This window comes from Ochotona princeps, chromosome 26 (assembly GCF_030435755.1).
Source record: "Ochotona princeps isolate mOchPri1 chromosome 26, mOchPri1.hap1, whole genome shotgun sequence".
NCBI classification, from domain to species: Eukaryota; Metazoa; Chordata; class Mammalia; order Lagomorpha; family Ochotonidae; genus Ochotona; species Ochotona princeps.
The window spans coordinates 15440261-15463559 of NC_080857.1; the positions used below are offsets into that span (position 1 = coordinate 15440261).

The following is a 23299-nucleotide window of genomic DNA, read 5'->3' on the forward strand; positions in this document are numbered from 1 at the left end:
CAAAGTGGTAAAGGGAACAAGAGCCTTCTCTACCTTGCAGGTCAGCTTTGGTCAACGCAACTTTGTTAGCAAAAGAACAGAGAAAGCGGAAACAATAACCAGAGGTTAGTCAGAGGTACAGTCAACCAGGATAACATCACAGAAAAGACAATGCAGTCTGCATAACCAACATCACTCAGACAGACAATTGAAAAACGCTCCACAGGTGCACCAGAGGACAGCACAGACAGCGAGACGTGCAGACTAGGAGTGGAGCAAGCCTCTTTGGAGCCATGGCAGCAGAGCAGAGGCAGGGGATGGTGGACTTGACCAAGCAGAAGCAACGAGCAACAAGACCTTGCCACATCCACACAGCCAAGGTACATGATCCAGAGACAAGGGCAGCGGCGTGGCCATACTAACAGACACATGAGCACAATCAGAGCCCACAAAAACCATTCTGAACTGGCAAGAGTCGCTTGGGAGCAACTCTTACACCGTCCTGCATATGCCTTGAGGAACCTACTTCTTGTGTGCAGGTACAAAATCATTTGGGGACACAAAAGGGCTCAGGGTGTTAACTTTGTTAGAATATAGCAAAAGCCAAATGTTTTGAGTGAGAACAAATCACTGTCTTTTCCTTAATTGATGCATGCCAGTCTAAATGAAACAGGTGTGATAGCCTCAGATGTTTATTATGTGCAGTTGTACAATGGCATTTCTATCCCATAAGTCCTTGCATCTGCCACAACACTGATCTCAAGACAGGAAGAAATATCTATCAGCCACACAGCAAATCAGGCATTACTTAAAGAAATCCTACCCAATACTGAGAAGTCACAAGGCACAGCTAGCTCTGCACTAGGAAGTGTTCAGAAATGACACTTCATCTGCACATTGTATGTTCTTTGTATAATAGGAACATAAAATAAAAATGTATTTCAAAATCTTGAGACCCAAAGTGTGGTAAATTTATGTTTAAAAATTAATTTTGGATTTTCTGCTTTTTATTTGCTGCCCCATTAGGGAAAGCAATTCATTTACTACTTAGGAATCTTCAGGTGTCACTGTCAGTGACTGAGGTAAGACACACTTGAGCTATGGATCCTAAATATGTGAGAATACAACTATCACCATTTAGAATAGCTCAACTCTTGGTCCTTAGCAATCAAACCTCATTTCATACCTGCTTATTATTCCACACCTAGAAATGACGAATCAAAGAACGTGTTTTACTTCCTCTGAGATTCCCAGAGGCCTTTGTGAAAACAATATATTATTTACAAGAGATTCTGGGTTGGAATGACAACTTGTACAGACTCGCCAAGATTGTGCACCCTTCACCTTAACTTTCCTCCCTGCCACTTCCATGGTTCTATTCCCACAGAATCCTAACAAGCTCCTGGGATCTTTCACAACGGCTGATTCACAACAGAGCAAACTTCAAATGACAGTAATTTATGTCTTTTTTTTTTGGCCAGTTCTCCTGGCCAGTTAGGCTAATTACCCAACTCACTTGTATACACTCAGTAAGGACCTACTTTGCTCAGCACTCATCCTCTACTTCATCCCACCCAGGGGGCGGTCATAATGCTGGAAGGGGAGCCATCATAATTATCTCCATGGCAATAGAGTGCAGTGTTATTAGCTCATGGGATTTGCCAGAGATTTATGTGGTAGAGCCATCAAATCATAATATCCGGCTTTGAACAATTACCCACACCAGAAGGAGGTCAGAACCCACCGTAATGCGTGTTGTGAGTCATGAGAAACTGCACAGAGAGCTGCAGTATGGATAAGAACATTTCCCTCAGTGTGATGGGTCATTTCCTCTTGCTAATGCTCTTGCTGCTTAACGCTCTCCGAAGTGGGTACTTTCCCCCTTTGCAGAGTACACTGTTGTCCATTCTTAAAAAGTTAGCTATAGCTCCATTCGACCCGATGCATGACCTGCTTCCCATATACACATATTCCCATATACTGATGTTTATCTTAAGAAGTTGTGCTTTCAAAACAGGAACCCTAGCCACATGCATCTATTGAGCATGCCAATGTGTAGTACACACTGAGATGCAGTGTAAGTATAAAATGTGTACATTTTGACGGCTAAGTGCAAAAATGCAGATTATCTCTAATTTTATAATGACATGCTAAAATATAGGTTGGTTATATCAGGTTACATTAAATAAGTTATAGAAATATTTATACCTTTTTAAATGGACCTGCTAGGAGATTTAAAATTACATACTTGCCTTACATTGTATTTCATTTGGCAGCATTTCTATAGCATTAAAAGGCTCATCTCCATTAGTTTCTCAGTCTGAAGAGCCAATAGTATCATAAAAGCAGCATTTGAGCAGGACCTCATACTTCCTAATACCTGCATTAAAGTTGTGATTTGGATTGATATGAATGATTGTTACACAATAACTGGGATTTTTCTCATTCCACAGTCTTCTAAGACATTCACTGAGCTACATAAACTTCACAATTGAACTCCAATGCGGCACCCATCCCTGGCTTGATGTTTAACATCTGAGAGGACCACGAACTCGCCAATGAGTCAGTAATTTTTGAAATGAGTGTAACTGTGCACTTGTAGGAGGACAGAGTCTACTTTAAGTACTTGTGCCCACCCTCTATACTGCACCCTACACACACACACACACACACACACCCCAACACCACACATGACGCACGTGCCCAACAGAATTCAAGAGCTGTTTTCTAGCTGGAGGAACATGGACTCATGAGCCTTGGGAGTGTAACACAAACTGACATAGCAAAGAGTAAGGCCTTCCATAACGACAAGTGAGCTTGAAAAGCTGGGATCTTTTCTAAAAATATGCTTTAAGATGGTGAATGCATCCAGATGAAAGGTGGTTAAGTTGAACACAGGAGATAAATGAACAGGTTTGATGTGGTAATTAACAGAGAATCTAGAAAACACAACACAGTGCATAAACAAAAGACCATGGGCCCAACCAGAGGAAGGAGCATGTAGATCTCGGTGACAGGTTAGGCAACCTTTCTGCGTTTCATTTTAGGTAAAATCACCTTTTCAGCAAACTCAAGGCCCGGAGATTAATGTGTAGACTGCTGCCCTCTGCTGGTCAGAAATAGATTGTTTTTTTGTTTTGTTTTGTTTTGTTTTTTAAATCCTAAAGATCTGATTAAGGAGCACTAGTAAAATTCAGGCAATACCAAGAGACAGAGATTGTCGACAGAAATAGCCTGAGCGTGGTTTGTTGTGCTGCATGGTGAACATGCAAATGTTATGAAATATTTCACATGGGATAATATCAATGGACAACAGTCTTCCATTTATTGAGAACTTACAGTGTACCAGGCATTTTTTGGTATATGTTTCATTTACTTATTTTATCATCCAAGATGAAGTTTTATCATCTTACTTTTCAAATGAGAAACATGTATCTGAGAGCGGTTCAGTAACTTGTCAAACCAAATGCCACACCGCAGACAAGAGCAAATAGTTGGATCTAAATGTGTATTTTTCCAATCATGAAACCCACGATTTCCTATGACATTCACACAGAAATTAACAATGCCTGAAAGCATGTGAGTTCTCAATAAACGTCACTTCCTTCCCATCCTCACACATTCTGATATCATTTTCCCATAAGTTGTAATTTTTACATTACAGAATGCTGTTCTTCTGCATCACGATAAATCACTTATGAACATGTCTGGTTTTGTCCTCATCATGCATTAACACATCAGAAGTGCCTCTAGTGCTCTTTCAGCCATTCTGCGAGTGAAGACAAAGACTGCAACAAGGCTGATGTCAACACCAAGGAAGTTTCCCTTCTGGTCAGTATGTGACACCAGGGAAACATGAACCAACATGCATTCCTGCAGCCTGTGGCACACGTCTTGACATACCACACCAGCGACAGGAGGACAGCAGTGGTGATGTAATGACAGACGGAAAATGGGAGATGGAGAGATGATGGTAAACTGAGGAAGGAGGCCCCGGCAGAGGCGGCAAAGAGGCTTAGTGCTGGCGACAAGACTACAGCTTAGAAGGAGACGTGGCTGTACCTTCACAGCCTCGCTCGATCTGTCCGCTCCGATGCAGGGCATCATTGATGAGGTCTGGCAGGCGCCCATTCAAGTCCACGGAAGCCAGACAGCCTTGAAAACCATCCCGCGAGGCCACAAGCTTTGGCAGGTTGCCGTACATGCCTTGAGCCAGACCCGCCATGTACAGGTCACCTGAAAAGAACAGTTCACAGCGAAAGAGAGTGAGTCAACCAAAAGGTGACCACATCAACTACAATCAGTTTGTTTCACACGGTTCTTCAAATGATGAGAATATAGAAGGACAGGATGGAGGGAGCAGCAAGTCCACAGCGAACAGTTAACAGAATTTCTAAGTTGTAAGAAAAAAAAGAAAGAAACCACATGCTTATGACATTTACTTTATGCACATCATCTCACAAATTGTAAAACTGTCAATTCTATGTAGTAGGCCCTGTCGATGCTTTATGATAAAGACGCACAGATTCTTCCAGAACATGACTCATTAAGGGTTTCTGATTTACTTGTTCCCAGTGAGACACTATGCTAAACATTTTACACATGCCATTGAAACTGCTAAAAATCCAGGCAGGGAGCAGCAATTACTAGCCTCAAATTTTTTTTTTTTTAAAGATTTATTCATTTTATTACAACCAGATATATACAGAGGAGAGACAGAGAGGAAGATCTTCCGTCCGATGATTCACTCCCCAAGTGAGCCGCAACGGGCCGATGCGCGCCGATCCGAAGCCGGGAACCTGGAACCTCTTCCGGGTCTCCCACACGGGTGCAGTGTCCCAATGCATTGGGCCGTCCTCAACTGCTTTCCCAGGCCACAAGCAGGGAGCTGGATGGGAAGTGGAGCTGCCGGGATTAGAACCGGCGCCCATATGGGATCCCGGGGCTTTCAAGGCGAGGACTTTAGCCGCTAGGCCACGCCGCCGGGCCCTCAAATTTTTTTTTCAGAAAAAAATATATATAAGCTAAAGGGCTCTGCGAGTATCACCCAGACAGTGAATGATTCCGTTAAAATTCTAAAACCAATAGACCTTTCTCTTTATATGGCATTTTCCTCATTTGGACAGTTACCACCTGATCATTTAGTCCCCCCAGCAGGACACTTCTTAGGTTATCAGAGAAAGTGAGCCATTCCTTGAGGATTCCCTAAGTATCAACTGAATTCATTGCATTATGGTGCAATTCAATATTCTTTAAAGGGATATGCAAGATGTCTAAAAAATTTACGAACCCCTCAGCCTGTAATTAGCCTTTAAAGTAACCAGTCTACTTTAAAAATGCCTTAAGGAGGATATTTTTTTATAAGGTGTACCTTTCAAATCCAGGTTCTTGGCACCATTGATAACCTGGGTGACCACTTTGGTGTCCACCTTTAGGCTGTGGGTGTTACTGTTGTCCCGGGTGATGACGACATTGTGCCACTGGTTATCATTCAGAGGACGGTCACTATTGCCTTTAATCACATTGGGGCCATTTCCAAGGTCAAACACATAGTGTATGTACCTGTGAGAGACAATCATCCGATAGTATGAGACCCTAGAAGAAGTCACATAACAATGTGTACATACACATTGCATGTGTATGTAACTGGCATAAGGTGCTGCAAACCCTCCATGCTACACTAGTATAATGTGAGAAACACTACATGTCGAGTCATGGTTACCAGACGGGTCAGATGCTATTGTATCTTACCACATTTCCATTCTATCCACTAGTGCATAGAAATACGACACGGGGTCAAGAAGGAACAGCTGCAACATTACGAAACACTGGGGAGCAGCATTTACATTCACAATCACAGATCCAGTCTTGTTTTCCTTCTCTTTCAACAGGCATTGTGTTTTCCAATAAAGGGTGGTGAAAATGTTCTAGAAGATGTTATGGATTTGCATATGTGAACTAATAACAGTGTTGAAGTTATCTATGAGGAATTGCTAAGTTTGTATTCTGTGTTTACATTGCTCAAGAGATAGATGCAATACAGCCCACAGCCTTCTGAAAATAATTTTTTAGAAAGTGTCTTTGTTCTACAGTCCCTTCCAAGGAACTGTATTTCATAGTGAAAGGCCTGACAACATGGACCTGAAGGAATATTCTTAACAGAATGTGCAAATCTTTTTTTTTTCCTTTTCAACATTTATCATTTTCTGTATCATTTTAATCAATGGCAGAGATCAAAAATTGAGGATCAGGAATAGAATTGACAGGCTTTTTGGGTCATGTTTATATTACATAAAGCTTATACAAAGATAGTCAATGCCAGTGATGTCTCTCCACCTACTTACCCCTTGACCAGCTCAACTGCAATGAAGTCATTTCCATCTCCGCTATTGAAAAGAATGAAGCCATCAGCTGACGTGGTCTTGAACTGGAAGAAGAGATGCATGGAGGTATAGGCTTGGAGGGTGGCAAGGCTCAGGTAGCTGCTCTTGGTCTTGAAGGTGACAGGGTCAGCGATAATATTCCTTAATCCAAAACGAGCCTTCAGTTCGCAGTAATCAATGTCACCATTTTTGCACAAGTCAATGTAGAGCAAACCATTGAACATGAGGCTCTGCAGGTGCCCAATAAAACTGGAGGGTACAACCGAGATGTAACGCTTCTCTGTCATGATCCCAGTTTCAATATTGTGGAACTCCAATCGGGTATGGTCTCCCACCATCGTACCTATGGATATCACAAGTGAGGGACAAACGAGAAAAGTTACCAAGTTTTCTTTCAGTACATTTCCTGTGTCTTTAAGGAAGCATGTCTCCACACAGAACATTCAGTTTCCTTGATCAGTTTGAGAAAACAGAGTATCCGCTATGGTACCTCCTTGGCTTGACCTCAACTAGGGAGGCAAGGAGTACTGTGACTCTACAAACCCTGCTGTCACGCAGCTGCTCAGAACACTCCATCCTGTAAAGGAAAATGTGAGATCATGGCAACTCAAGTTCAAGGAGGCAACTGGTAGACTTCTCAACTCAGGAAAATGACTGGGTACTGACAATGCATACTACAAGAAAGTGGTGTTTTCACCCTTGTCAAGATAAAAGCTACTGTCAAATCTCACTACCTGGTACTTGAGGAAATATGTCTATTGTGCAAGAACTATTGATTTTATCTGCTCAGTTAATACAGGTTTTTCTGACAAACTCTGTTTTTAATGGACAAGCTACCCTCTCCGTTTGCTCTAGAAAACATATGTACTGGAAGAGCCTGAACCTCATCAAACTACCCAGCACAGACCACTCTACATATTTTATCCCCCAAACCACAGACTTGGGTCAAAGGCCTAAAACAATGGGTCCTCAAATGATTAATGAAACCTTGTGGGATGAGACCTAAGAGTCTGCATTTATAACCAGCGGCAACTCAGTGTGCACATGACTGGCCTAGAGTTTATCACTGGAATCCAGCACTAGCAGCATTCCAAGGTGGTCTAGATTTTCAGCTCCAGCACTTTTCCTGGTACACATAGGGAAAGAGTATCTTTTTGCTAGTGAGCCTGACAGGGTAAGAAGTCAGCCTGCAGTTTCTGGAAGCCACATTGATAACCAGAAGCTCTGAGCCTACCTGAGGAGCCCACCCACCCAAAAGATAATCAGAGAAGAGAAAAAAAGCAGGTGTACCGTGCTGATGTCATGAGTGGACCAGATCTAAGGGGCTCCTCCTGAAACTACGCAGCAACAGACTACCTTTCACAATTAAAGCAGTGCAGTAGGCTTTCTGACATCTGCAACCCAACAGCAGCTGACAAAAGGAACTGTTCAGCTCTCCACCAACACTTTTACCTACAAAAGGTGAGCAACTAGGCTAGAGGGGATATAAAGTGATGCAAATAAACATAGAGAATGGAAATTTCAGTAACAAAATCTTGAAAAATCAAGAAAAACATCCAAAGCACAGAGTGGAAACTGGCTGCCACAATGGGTTTCTACAGAGAAAAATCCTATCAAAAATGTAACAAGCCCATTGTTCTCATGCCCAGAAGAGGAATTCTCTGTCTTCTCCTGTTAGCTTCCCTACTGAAGAAAACTCCACCAGCAAGATACTGTGAGAATTCTTCAACCCTTGTTTTACAACTTTTCAGAAGAAAAGGAGTAATACATTCTGGTAGGTTAGGAATAATCTGCATCAACTCTGTGCACATAGCTCAGACTCTGCAATTCCACCTCGCCTGGCTGGAACACACTGCCCAATTAACCCCCTCTCCACTCATCCCCCAAGGCGGAAATCATAAGAGCCAGTGATGCCTCCATGGTGGATGTCTGCCCGATCCTGAGTTGGTGTTCAAGTGGACAACTCTGCCTGATTCTGAACTTCAGCAGGTGCAACCTGTACTTTTAAAGATCAGCGTTATCACTAATCCAAACTCTATTTCCTCTCGGACTTGTATTCCGTTCCCCAACTCACACGTTGGCTCTGGGTTCAAGGGATAACAACTAAAGGAGGGGGCTGCATTTTCCTATAAACTTCATACCTCAATCTCTGGGGGACTTATCAAGATCACACCCTTGAATGGTCAATATCAACCTCATCTCTTCAGAACCAGTCAGATCTACTTCAAAGAATTCCTCTCGCACACAAAGACCAGACTGAAATTGTGTTTCTGGGGGTTATTTTTTGACAACTGATGACAATTCTCTTACTATAAGCAAAAATCAAATAATGATGTGGGTTAACTGAAATTGTAGTGGAATGAAATCAAAATACAACATAAATCTTAGAAAAGTTGAACAGAAAAAGAATTAATGTGTAGAATGATTTAGCATTAAAAAGTTGGAAGTATTTAAAAATATACATTCACATGTTCCTGAACAATAAAATGACTGAAATAAAAGCCCAATGATGAAATTTCTGTAACTGTGCCTAACAGGACTGCAGGCTATGGCTGGACTTCATGGGGAGGAAATATCACAGCCAAAATCCAAGGACACTGAGCTATGATGAGGCTGGTATTCATGTTAAATTCTTATTTTGCTTAAAAAATATATCTATGATGAAAACTAACACAATGAATGATCCCTGACCTAATAAGAATCAAAGGAGACAGTTTTGAAGTCAACTGGGAGCTTTTAGGGAAATTCTCGACAAATTAACCTCAGCAACAAAAGGAATTGGAAATTCTGCTCACTGGAAAATCCATTTTTATAAACCGGGGGGGAAACGCATAATGTTGATTGTGATAGAACAGAGACAGAGAACAGAGACAGACACAAGGGAACAGAAGCTAACAATTGAATTTGAGGGCTGAACCCAGGAACATAGATTGAGTTAGGGTTTAGAAGGACTCCAAGAGCAGTTTCAACTAAATGCCTGGAAGGGGAGAAGGAAAAGGCAGTAAATTAGAAAAGAAATTGGCTTCACTGAAGGTAAAAGCATATTCCTCAGTGGAGGTGGATGGCGATTCCTAAGAAAGCACGCTACTGCCTCTTGGCAAAGCCATGAGACTTTCAAGCTTGTGTCTCATCTCTGAAAACTAACCCTCCATGCCACCAAAGGAGAAAATATGTGCACACTTCCCAACAGTTGCTTTCACATTTCAGGGCAACGAGAAGTACTCAGGTGGAAGATAAAACAGAAATATCAAGACGACTGCCATCCCCTGTGTACCACACACCATGTCAACCACCCCAAAACCACCATCAAAATTAGCACACTTAAATCATAGCCAGGTGTCATTATCTTTCTTTAGAGGGTGGTGGATTTAACTTATAAAAAGTTGAGCAATTTGATCAAGGTCCATACATATAAACAACAGTAGCCCCCACCTCACTCCAAACTGAACCCAAGTGTGCTCATTCCAAAGGCTCTATGTTAAATGTATATGATACAGTCTTCACAGAAAAGGTTTGACTCATTCTTCACCTTATTGCCCAAGAAAAGCAGTCGGTGCAATTTAACTGAAGAAATTTCCATGTGTCAGCTCTTGTAATGAATACACACTTCCTGCCACTGGCCAAGTGCCATAATATCATTCCACCTGATTTCAGGCTAAGACGTTCATCACCTTCCCGAAAGCAGCCTTGTTGCCTTGGACCCTATTCACACATTCATTTCCACATTTCACTGACTGTCAACAAGTAATATACAGATCAATTCTTGGAGTGATGAGGAGCATACACCTGAGGAAAACTTTGTCGCAGTCCAAGCTGTAACCGCATATGAGGTAACTCATCTAAAAGGATCATTGCCTGGACTCCGAGGCCATTCTGAGTTCTCATTCTGGTTCTGTGCTATCTGAACTCAGGTTCTGTTGGCTAGAGGCAGAGGGAGGACGGATGCCTCCATTTCCCATCTGTGGAACAGATATGAAGTTAGGAGGTTTAAATGCATCAGGACACACAAAGTGCACAGACAAGTGCATAAGGGCTAAGCTACTAGAAGGTTCCAGTTACACAGCATTCTTTCTTAGTGTGTTTTTGAAACGTATTGTTTCGCAACCATTCCACCAATGGCTTTATTTTCTTTTATTAGAATGTAAAGTCTGTTTGAACAGAGATCACTTTTTGTATCTTCTCTGTGTCCTGAACAAAGGGGCCTGAACACAACAGTGAAGCTTCACTTCTAGGAAAGGAGCTTGAATTTGGGGACACCTTTGGGGTCAGGTCATCGCCTTCTCTGCATAAGGGGTTATGGAGTAAGCACATACGATGTGCCTTAGTAAACAGAAAAACAGTGGGAAAGTCAGTAGGAAACATCTCATCTCCCCATGTCTCAGACACCAGTAGACAAGCTAATGAAACAGAACTATAATCTTTCAAAGGATCCTCTTATTTTGCTCATAATTTTCCAAATTCACTAAACCCATACCTTTTTTTTCTCCATTCTACAGCTTTTTTCCCTTTCAACTGTGTCCCACAAAACGCTTTATCAAAAGAATAATTTCTGGAACCAAACACATTTGATAAATACTGTAATTCAACGAACCATGAGGATAAGGCACACAGCAGCTTCAAAAAGTTCATGCAAACTTTGTATAAAGAAAAAGGATGTATTGCAAATTTTTGTGCCAAAATATACTCACCCTCTAATTCCAACAGTCCACAGATGTTTGGATGTCCTCTCATACATTAGCTCATTCAAGGCTGGTAAGTCATACAATCAAACCTCCACCTTGTTCCCTCCAACACTCCCCAACTCTATTTTGTAAATGTTTATTACTAGTAAGGTGAATCAGTTTTCAATGGAAAAAACCCCTTTTTAATAGTTTGACAATGCATATGCCATATAGGTTGAGAAAAAGAGACATCCCAGACCATAGCAACTTAAAAAAAAAACAGTATATTTTTGAGCTAGCAAAAAATTCCACATGGCGTGGATGGTTAAGGCAGCCACAGCCCCCATCCCCCATCCTCCCTTCTATGGAGCATAATCCAAGTGAAGTATATCATAATTTATTTTCAATATATAAAATACAGTGCAATCAATCAATCAACCAATCCTTTTAACCGTCAACTGAACTTAATAGTTTTCCAAAAATACAATTATATTACAATAAATGAAAAACACTAGGTTGAGGAGCATTTCCAATCTTCCTCTTGATTTCCTTTGAGTCTGCTCTATTCTTTGCAAATTTCTATAAACTAGCTGAAAATTTCGCACACCGGGGGACCTTAAACAGCATGAAAAGGATTACTAAATAAGCCAATAAGACATCAGTTAATAATGTGGGGACTGTGTGGTGTCTGAGTTCCAGTGCTTGATTTTATGACTTCCGAAAACTAAAATTAAAATTCCCAAACTTCTTTTCAGTGCAAAACATACACACACGGTTGTAGCTCATAAACAGAATAGCTCTTTTCCTTCCAACATTTCTTAATCCTCACAGCCACTTTCTTCCATCAGGGAGAAAAGTAGAGGGCAAGGCTAAAAATGAAAGAGCTGCATTAATTTTGAATATCAATTTACTGAATGACTTGGGCATTCCATGGGCAAAGCCTGCTTACTAATTATTAGTGGTAACAGAAAGCATAATTTAAAATTACCTTTATTCCATGGCTTATAAAAAGAATAATTATTGAGAGGAAATGCACATTAAAATATTCTCAGCTCTTCAATTACTGAGGTTTGTATACTTTCCAAAGCATTTATTATTCGGAAAAGAATTTTTAAAAATGAAAGCAACTTGCTGTGGGCAGAGGTGGGGGACGCTGCCATCTAGTGGCAGATCCTCAACACACGCAGAGAATGACAACACCCTGGGTTTACCAGGCCGGACGTGAAGGCAACAAAGGAAGCCGAACAGAGTCTTTGCGGTGCTTTTGCAGGCCTCTGTCTCCACTAGCAGTTCATGGAAAATTTATGAATACTTATTCTCAGTTTGATAATGGGCTTTAAACAGTGTAGCCATTTTACGGCACCCCGTTTTTTACACTCATTTTTACATTCACATCATAGAGATGAATTATCCTTCAGATATGCAAACTGGTAATCTTACTTCCTACGACCAAGTTCTGCTTATGTGTAGCTGGAATGTTCCAGAAAGTTGTTGTCAATGTATGCCTGTCTGTGGGCAACATGGTGAGCACTGCAATCCCCCATCAAGCATGGACTCCCCATTTCATGTCACCATATCCCATTTCTTGCTTCTTATAAAGATGCATCAATTTCTCGCGGATTCTGAATTATAGCAAGTACCATACTTTCAAAAAATAACAGATATGAATGTAGATTTTAATTACACAACTCTAACCTTCGTGTTCCCTGCTTTAAAATGACTGTAAGAACAACACTTGCTAGTGAAATTACAGAAGATTAAAACATGGACACATGTAAGACAGCTTAGGAAGTACCTGACCCCTAGCAGGCACCGCACTAATGCTGTCTTGCTCTTCCTCTGTGCGCTGAGTGTGCTGTACTACCAACACACGTATGTCTGTGTCTTACTGTACGTCCAAAGCGATGAAAGGGCAGGATTACAGACACAATCACAGAACTCCAAGCCGCATTGCATGTGTGTGAAAAAGGCCTCAGAAATGACAATATCAAATTTACAAAGCAGGAAATAAACATGAAAATGTGGTGTGTCCATCTTAAAGGCATTAAACAATTTGCTGGCCATGTCTATATTAAACCACAGGGCTCTTGACTCCAAAACAAGTGCCTGACCCACAGAAGACAGCAGAGCAGTGACTGAGGCCACGGACAAGGAATGCAGGGGAACCTTCCAACCTGCCGCGCAGGCTGAACAGCAGGACCAAGACAGGATACCAACTGTGTTCCACAAAATATGCCAACGTGCTTAGAGTGGCTTTTTTTTTCATATGAAAAACATGCCTCTTGCATATGTACTTCTTTGCAATGACAGTTTCACAGGACGTCATGTGTAAGATGACATCAGAAGAGGCCTTCACTCTTTCACCCTAGTCCTCATCAACTCCAAATAACCATGAAATGGTAGCTGAACATCCATCCATCTTCACAGCTATACTTCCCTAGCCCCAAGTGGCCATTTGCTCATTTGAATGAGAGATCATGCTGTCACAATAGAGTCTTCTCTTATTTTCAAACACTAGGATCCTATCTAATCTGCTGAACTGATTCACAGTCACAGTTTGACTAAGTAATCTCCGGGCCCAGTGTGGTAGCCTAGTGACTAAAGTCTTCAGCTTGCTTGGACCTGGATCCCTTCTGGGTACCAGTTCGTGTCCTGGCTGCTCCACTTCCCATCCAGCTCCCTGCTTTGGGCCTTAGAAGGCAGTGGAAGACGGCCCAAAGCTTTAGGACCCTGCACTCACATGGGAGACCCAGAGGAAGCTCTGAGCTCCTGGCTTTAGACTGACTCAGCCTGGGTTGGTGTGACCACCTGGGGAGAGAATCAGTGCAGGATCTTCCTGTCTCTCTTCCTCTCTGTATATCTGCCTTTCCAGTAAAAAAATAAGTAAATCTTACCTGAGAAGAAGAAGAATGAAAAATCCCTTGTGCTTCCTTTTATCTTGTGAAGTTACAGTAACTGCTGGAATCTAGCAGAGCCTGGGAACCATGGACTGCTCGTACAAAATGTGTGCGCTAATCCATGTATTCAGTGCCTTGCTAAGTGTCATATCCACCAGGCTGAAGACTTGTCATTTCATGTCTCACTGTATTCCCAGTGTCTCATAAAACAGAACTTGTTACAGAATAAGTACTAAGTTAACTAATATTTCAACAAACGAAAAATTAGTTAAGTTAAACATTTGGTACCTTTTCTAAGAACATATTTTTATCTGTACTGTCTTGAAAGACCGATTTGTCTATCTTTCTCTATTAAAGAATGACTCGTCCACTGAAGAAGGAACCTAGCACATAAAAGAATGACTGAAAGGCATTTGAATAACTGAATAGCAGGAGGACCTGCAGTCTCCTGCATTTACACTTCAGACACATACTCTACACTAAGGAGAGTGATTCAAAGACTATGACTGCGTAAGTAAGAAAGATCCACAATACAAATGTAAAAGGAATTAGACAAATAAAGAGAACCATTTAGCCTTACCTGAGACTCAATAAAGAACACACCTTGTTGGGATATACTAAGAAAACTAGGAAGTTTTCAGAGTGGAGTACCTTCAGGTCCATGCAATGAGAAACCAGTCCCACCACGGTCATACTCACCCTCAGCCACATCATCGTCCACTGTCAGCTTAAGGCTCTTTCCTCTTCGCACCACGCGTACAGTGTGCCACTCATTGTCATTGAGCTTCTGCCCCGCGTACAGGGTCTCGGGCCCTTTGCCTAAGGATGATTGTAAGTGGCAAAGTCAGAGTCAGTTCCCAAAGTCGTGCTCATGGCATCAAGGTTATCAAAGCCACACTGGTGCACATGACCCAGTAGCATTCAAGCAACCAGACTGTCCCCTGCCCAAGCTCACCCTCACTCTGCTCCAGAAATGAAGGACAACACCACGGTAGTGACAGAAGTCAGTGCCTTCTTTTGTTTACAAATAGAAAGTTTCAAAAATGTCAATAGCCATAAGCAAACATTTACAGAAACTAGTAGTTAGTAGTCATTTCTTTCTCAAAGTCATAGAATTCAGATGAATTTCTTGAAGATACAAGAAACACATCGTATTTCTTAAGAATCACTTGACCATTCAGGCATAATACACCAGTCTGGCTTGTATAGAGTTCCCACTAATTGAATGAGAAAAGAACTCTGCCATATACATTGCCTCAATGGGGCATTTCCATTTACCAGGGGTCCTGTTAGAATCAACCAACCACTGATATTACCATAATAACAATGTCAAGTTGAACCCCATTTGTAAATAATGCTCCTGAAGGGAATGTGAGGGGCACAGACTTATCCTATTGTTCATCATCCTCCGAAAGAATCAAAACATCTAAAAAAAAATAGAATAACATAAAATCTCCAAACTGGGACTTTTCCAGTGAAACGAAGTTTCATAGAGAGCAACACTACATCAAGGAATAAAGCACGCTATCTTAAGAGGTCTACCCATGGGGTACTTTGCTAAAGATGAAGTGTGATCAGAAGACTCAAGGACAAGGAATGAAGGCATCAAGGAGTAGAAGACAGCCAGGCACGAAGTCAGGAATGCATGAAACCAAGCAACTAGAAGGGGGTGGGGCAATTACTTTCTATTGTGGTCCATGATTGGACTGAGATAGACATTTAAAGAAAAAAATCACAAAAACTGCATAGAGCCAGAAGACTGAGACCCAGTTTGGACTTCCCAAGAAGATAACTGAACCTGGACAGAAAGGTATTGATTAAGTATTTCCTGGATCAATCAATCAATGTGCAGAAAGTCTTATTCCTGGAAACAGCCTTTTAAAAAACGAAATATCTAAGTGTTAATGGACCCCTGTGGATTTTAAGCAAATGAACCTACCTGAGAAGATTTATAGGTGGTCTCAATTTACACTGAGTATAGGACCTGGTACACAGCACTGCTCATGTCTACACAGATTTTATTTCTTTGATAACCATTTATTAACGTCAACAGATTTATCTAAGTAATTTTGAAATCTTTATTATATTTCTTTTACTAGCTACCCTCCTCTTTCTCTGTCTTCCAGAGTGGGGACTTCCATGAGGAAACTTCAAAAAGTTCATGGGAAATGGAATTAAAAGATGTGCTTCCCTTAATATAAAACTTGTTAACGTATACTTACTGATATAGTTGGGGAAGGGAAAACAATAGTATGATTTAGAAACAGTCAAATCCTTTAAAACTATACCTTTTTATTTTGAGTCATTTACAACTGTTTCTGACAATGAAAAGAGCTTTGGCAATAACTGAAATTTGGAGAAATTTTTTTCTTTCGTCTATCGAAGTGAAAACATTGCCTTTAATTGCAATAAATAGTTTGTCAAGTAAATTAACATTCTAAAATTTTCAGAATGAGCCCAAAGATGAGTGGCAACCCATATTAACAAGAATCACAAGAATCCAGTGAAGACAGAGTGGACCAAATTCACCCAACGTTGCGTGGTGATGCCATGAGACCAGTTCAGGCCAGGAAGATAGAGTTCTGTAATGCACATTTTATATTCAAACTCAGCTTCCCTTACTTAACAAGTCAGGATTCCTGTCTTCAATATTACAAGTTATAGAAGAATATTTCCTTAAATTACAGCTTATCTGATATCACTTTTCATTATCTTTTTAACTTCAAGTCTAATATCGATGTGACAGTCCACTTCACAGCGGTGAGCCATGAGGGATCTGACAGAACACGCGCCACATCATGTGGAAATCTTGTAACAAGAACAGAAGTTCTCAAAGTGAACAGTTCTGCCTCTGTCTTTTTAAATGCTTCCCCCCTTTATTCTATATGCAAAATGCTTCCGTGAAAGAAAAAAAGTAAACAAAAATGTGGGGAATATTGTTTATGAAGTCAGAACAGCTACGAATTCTAGGCTATTTACAGCAACTCCTTTACAGTAGCATCTGTGCTTTAGGCAAATGTACATCACTTTCCTTTTGCAATTAGGAACAACAGGAAGAGTGAGAAGCAGAGTCCTGGATGAACCACTCCCGCATCAGCTCCAGATCAACTGTGCAGGCACAAAGTGAGCTCTGCCCAAGACAAACGCGTTGTAAAAGCTGCTCTGATCTGCACACTGCACATATGCTTCATCTGTTCAAATGGCCACATTCAGTCACACATATAACTGTTCATTTGATTCTTAAAAGTTAAGGATTTGATAGTCTACAGCCGTAAATATATATTAAAAAATGAGATTTGTGCCTTGTAATACCTCCAACAATATTTATTATTAAAAAAAAACCCAGAGATTTAGAAAAAGAGATTCACAACCATCTGTTTAAAAGACAGGGACAGTAATTCAATATGCATTCCCAAATGTGCAAGGCATAAATCTGAGTGAGCTTTTGGGAAACTCTAGAAACAGTGAGTCCACGGCATTCACCTTTAATCAGACCAAAGATCAACTCATACGCCCAGAACAGAAGTGATGCATAAAGTCAGTTGGAAATGTAGGCACACCTAGGGAGGGAGGGAAATGTACTCTAACCTGGCCATAACCTGGGGTTGATAAGCAATACAAGACGCAGACAAAATCTGACAGCTGAAACCACAAGCTGTGATGTGTTTGAAGCAGGAAGAGCTAATCCAGAGACTTCCCCTAGGAGATCCACACAAACAGCCCATGAGGCCACGTAAACAAGGGAAGAAATGTCAAGATGCCTTCACGTTAAGGCAAAGATGGCACAGACAGGAAGGAGGAGGAGAAAAGCTTTTTTTAAAAAAAGAGTTAAACTTCTAAAAGAAACAGAAATTAACTAGAAAATAAACGCCAAAGCCACTGATTTTCCTGGCTTGTCCTTTTACAATAACAAAGAAAATTATGATCTTCAACTGGGTATACCTTGGATGTATGTATGCACCTTTTTTTAACGTTTAAGTAATAAATACCGATCACCAAAATACTAAAGCTTTGTTTCTGCTTAGGCTTCATAGACCATCACTGGTTGGAGCTAAACAGAGAAAATGAATCACGTCACCCCTTAGTTGAGTTTTCAAGGTAGCAGCTCTTAAGCTTGACATAAAGAAGAAAAATCACAAGTGAAGATTTTTAGGATGTAGAGGTTAACAGCAGGGGAAATCTGAATCACTCACGTTACAGAAAAAACAGCCTTAATGAATCATTAGGTCAATGACACCCAAATGCCCATTGGCCTTCCTTCACTGCAGATTAACACAGGGACTCCAACATGTTTGTGGAATGATTAGAAGGTAAGTTAATTTGGGTGCGATTTAAAAAAATATCTATACATAGCCTTTTTACTAATAGGATTTTCCAGGAACGTTTTGAAGTCTAATATGTAAGGCCTGTTCTCACAGAAGATGGATCTAATTCGATCATGAATGGGGCCAAAAAGAAAGTATCACAGATGAAATGTGCCGGCTAGAATATTCTCTTGTGACTTACCCTACCATAGCCCTACGGAAGTCCTTACAACTCCATATGTAAACAAACAAAAACCAAAAATCATCAAAAGAAAAGTTTTCTTTGGAGAAAAACTGTTGATTACTTGGAGGAAGATGACACCCAAATACTAGCAGATTTTCTCCCTTTTTTGGCCAACAGGATATAGGAACAATGGTAAATATGTATGTTTTAAGACTTCTAAAGGCCACCACGTGTACAAGGTAGATTTTGTATTTTAATTATTTCATAAATTGCATTTTTTCTAACATCAGTCTGTTTGTATCACATGTTCTGAATTTGCTATTCCCTACAGGAGCAATATAACCACAAAACTGCAAGTTACCCACAACGTACATGTGTGTATCACTGTACTCTGTGACCTGGCCAAACTCACTGAACAAGGTGGTTTTGCTCATATGCGGGAGGTAGAGATTCCTTCCATGTGCCATAAAGCACAGTTTCCAAAAGCAGGTGGGGAAACACTTGGGAAATTTTTTGCTGGGTGTGATGTAATGGGGGAGAGGTTGACACCTTTCCTACAATTCTTTTTGCTTTACCTGCACATCTTGCTATTTGCGCAAAAGGGAAAAGGCACAGTAACTTGATCTAACTTGGAAATAAGCTTCACACGAACCAACATTTTCACAATTTATTGAAATAACATGAAAATTATCCTCTTAGAACTTTCTTACTGGGAGCTGTATGTAATTATATGCCTAAATGATAAATAAATGTTCAAATAATGTTTTTAGATTTAAAGAACACCAAAGACACTTTTTAAAAAGGACTTACCTTCATTTCCGGTAGCACATTCCATTGGGTTAGCTGAGCTGTAGCACGCATTCCACTAAGCCCACACATACTTCACCAGTCACCCTCACCAGAAAGAGTAAGTTAAGCAGGAAAAAGCAGAGATGAAGAAGAGAAAGGATGCAATTCAAGGGTAGAAAGGACAGGAAAATAGGGGAGAAACGCCTGCTTTTTCTTCCCACAAAAATAACAGACTGATATTTTCTTCAGGTTCTTTAAGAGCGGATCACAAAGGTGTTTCATTTTTGTACACTTATAAAATTATTTTGTAATTCTGTTCTAAACATTCATTTTGATAGGAAAGGCAATCTTATACATTATTTTTTAATCCAGATTGGAAGATACCCATAGGAATCATTTCATTCTCATTGGAACCTTAGTCCCAATAAGACTTACTGTACCTCCTACAATAGGTCTAAAGGGCACAGGAAACTTTCTGGAAGCTCTTAAAAAATTCTTCCAGTGAAGTGAGAGAAAAGCAAGTGGCCCAGATATTCAATCTGAGCCTACACGTAATGCTGGGAATTGTGTTTTTTCACTGAAACACGCGTGTACACACACACACACACACACACATCAGTAATTATCAGGCTTGAAGAGGCAGACATACCCTTGAGATCACCACTTAGAACACGGTCATGGACAGACTACCATTCACTTCCCCTATTCTACTCAGCCTGCGTGCAGGTAGAGGACTACACTTACCTCGTGCAGGATATTACACATACCACCTGTACATATTTATAACAATTGTTAAGCAAGCAACAGGATGGGACCAGGCACCATTCCAGGCATGGAAGATAGAGACAGACAAGACAGAAAACATCTCTGCCTTTACAGAGCTTACATTCCAGTGTGGTTGAAGAAAATGCAGACATGAAGGAAGAGAAGGCAATGGTGAACAGAACAGGGTATTATGAAAATTTATTGAGTGCGGGGTTGGTAGATAGAGGATATCTGCCCTTGACCACCTATAGAATATTTCAGTGGGCTTCTCTGTAATGACTTCTCCATTTTTACCCTGAGTATCTGATTGGATAAAAAGTCATCAAGTCATCAGAGGAGACTTCTCACAGGAGATCCACTGGAGAAGGAGCTAACGATATGGACATTTGAGACACTGAAGCCAGCAAGAGCAGAAGCCTGGGGTGAGCTTGATGCATTGGAGGAAGAAAAAGCCCTTAGTGATGGAACTCATGTCCAAAGAAGAGAGAACAAAAATGCTGTGCTAAATACAGCTGGAAGTTACTAGAACATTTTCTGAAGCAGGGGAATCAAATAATCTTAATTTCAATTTTAAAATCACTCTGGCTTCCGTGGGGACATTGCACTAAATATGAGCAATAATGAAACCCAGTATTAGGAAGCCATTAATGGCAGAGGAAAGGAACTTAGACTAAAGGATGTAGCAGTAAGTAATGATGTATATCTTAGAGACAGGATCCATAGAACTTGCAGATTGATTCGGGAGACAGAGTAAGAGTGGGCATGGTGAAGAGACAAATCAGTATTTATGAATAGGTTTTGATCTGAGAACATGGCTAGATGGAGGCAACCTCAATGGAAAAGTTAAAGAATTAAAGAACACAAAAAACAAGGCATGATTGGTCCCAGTAGTCAGGGGAAATTATTTATCGCATCAGTCTTACTTGATACCAGCTTCTGGACGTTGTTGCATGGTTTCAGTTATGTGCTCTAGCCCAGACCTTAGGAACAAAGAAAGCAGTGCTTCTAACACTACAAAAGAAAGAACAGGCCCATCCAACAGGATCTCTGAATTGTGGTTGCAGTGTAAAATAAAGCCATCCAACTGAAGTAGGGGAATGGGACATCTGAATTTTGAAATGTAATTAATATGGAGCAGACACAACTCTATCGAAACAAAGTGTTCCAATAAGGAGATTTTCCCCATATTTGCTGCCAAAGCTACATCTTCAGCCATCGACACTGAGCCCCTCTCAGTAGAGGTAAACTAAGGACAGTCTTGAGACACCTTGTGATAATCCCTCTCCATGAAGATGCTTTTCAAGGATGAAAGCATTTTGTTCAGGGACACACAAAAAGCTCTTTTTCTGGATACTATTCTTGCCTAGTTCTAAAAATCTCTGTAAAATAGACCAAAGCAGGTCCTGCTTTGGGCATGCTGTGATAGTTGTGATGATACAAATGACTCAGGCAAACCTTCTGTTGATTTAAGATATTATTGTGTTTCAGATGCTCTGACTACGCAAGCTCTAGTTGAGAACTGAAGACACAGATTTTGTAACCAAAGGAAACTGAGCTGAAGAGACTCACACCAGGACATGCCCTAAATGCAGCTGTTTTTCAATCCTCTGATAAATTTTCAATTTTTCTGTTTCGATGTGAAGTTGATTCTTTCATTCTAAAAACGTAATTAAATGAGCCTTCGGTAAATTAATCTTAATAGCTTAAGTTGGAATTAAGAAAGAAAAGACAAAGTTTATATTAGTCTCTATTAGTTTTACAATTTTTCTTTTTAAAAACGTGTTTGTTTCTATTGCATTTGAAAGGCAGAGAGACAGAGATCTGCTAGTACCCAGTTAGTTTTATGATATGATGTTAATATGTCAATACCACTGCTTTGTAAATCAAGGCAGGGTAAGCTCTGCAGTCTGTCAAGGTCACACAATTACAGGACTTCAAACCCAGTCTGTCTGCAAAATCTCTCCATGTTGTCACATATCTTACACCTTTCCCATATCCAAGTCCCTAAGATTTTTTTATAGTAGGGGTTCAAGGAGGAATAAGCACACAGAGGAGATAAGAAAATCCTACTAAATATAAAACAGAAAATCTAATTTAGTAGGGCAGCACAGGAGTCAGGACAAAAGCCGGGTTAGGCTAAGCTAGGGAATACTGGAGTAAGAACCCCCATTAATAAACGCAAAAGAAGTTAAAGGTGTGTATTAGAAATCAGACAGAAAGTTACAAAAAGTTACAAAAGTTACATCTTAAGGGGCAAGTCTTTAATTTAGCAATTAACACACTGGTTGGGTTGCCCACATACCATGTGCCTGGGTTCAGGTTCTGGCTCTGCTTTCAATTCCAGCTTTCTGCTAAGACTCACTCTGGGAGGTAGACAATTCAAATCACTCAAGTCCCCACCCCAGACACAGGAGAACCAGACTGACTTTCTAGCTTCCAGCTTCTGGCTAACTTAGCTGTTGCCATTGTTGCCTTTTGTGGATAAATCACCAGTTAGCAGTTAGGAAATCTCTGTGTATTTCTCTCAAGTAAACAAAAACTTAAATAAACATTTCATATTTGCAATTCATTTTTAGTAGATGCTTTTGTTATCAACCGTTATGTCCCATCAACCAGAGACACAGGGGACATTCATTGTGAGCTCTGACCCAGTCTGGCAGCTCCTACTAAGCCAGCACTCTCTCAAGTCCAGGGACCTGGCTTGCTTACATGAACAATCCAACCAAGAATCTGGAGCGGCAACTATAGCACCCAAGAGAAAACATCCAAGGAAAGAGGGGTGGGGATGGAACTAAAGGAGAAAAGCTGCTCAGCTGCCTGTGGTTAATCACGCCGGGACATTCACTGCATCTCCATCTCCCCACTTGTTCATTGTTCACAGCATGAACCTCAGTGGGGTCTGGGGGTGGGCGCCCACATTGCTGTTTCCTGCTGTGCTGTACACTCTCCTTGCTCCCTTATCCCTGCTTCTGGGAGATGCTCCAAATGAGATAGATGACCCAAGTGTTGGTCTCTGCCTCTGCTTTGTCCTTGGTTATTACCCACACAGTAACTCACTGCCTAAGCAACCAGGTGAAGCATGTCACATCATTGCACAAAATTAGAATCATAGAGATTAAGAGACTTGCCCAGAGTTGTAAAGCAACTAAATTCTGAAATTCAGTCAAGGATCCCAACTTCCTTACTTCGTGAACTAAGGTTCTTTCCAGTGACCTACACCTGCTTGAAGTTCGTGAAGGTCATCGCAGCCAGAGGTCAGCCGTCGGGCATGTACTCAGAACACAATGAGGGGCTCTGCTCAGGACCCAAACCTGACTACCTCCTGAGGTCATGAGGA

At 40.8% G+C, this 23299-nt stretch overlaps 1 protein-coding gene and 1 long non-coding RNA gene across 9 annotated transcripts in view; one reads left to right on the top strand and one right to left on the bottom strand.

Moving 5' to 3' along the window:
• NRXN3 (neurexin 3) overlaps positions 1-23299 on the bottom strand; it is a 1344948-nt gene that overhangs the window by 723698 nt on the left and 597951 nt on the right. For all 6 annotated transcript variants that reach the window (XM_058655329.1, XM_058655328.1, XM_058655327.1 and 3 more), the window contains exons 7-10: positions 14620-14739; positions 6324-6705; positions 5351-5541; positions 4042-4215 (exon numbers count right to left, since the gene is read on the bottom strand). In XM_058655329.1, coding sequence (XP_058511312.1) covers positions 4042-4215; positions 5351-5541; positions 6324-6705; positions 14620-14739 — 867 coding nt within the window. The remainder of the gene's footprint in view (positions 1-4041; positions 4216-5350; positions 5542-6323; positions 6706-14619; positions 14740-23299) is intronic.
• LOC105941787 (uncharacterized) lies at positions 1636-21563 on the top strand. Of its 3 annotated transcripts, none has more exons than XR_009244263.1 (5): positions 1642-1736; positions 6335-6428; positions 14278-14430; positions 18740-18897; positions 21451-21563. It is a non-coding gene; the product is annotated as an uncharacterized LOC105941787 (long non-coding RNA). The 3 variants fall into 3 exon arrangements; XR_009244264.1 differs by having other exon boundaries at positions 1653-1711; XR_009244262.1 differs by lacking the exon at positions 6335-6428 and having other exon boundaries at positions 1636-1736.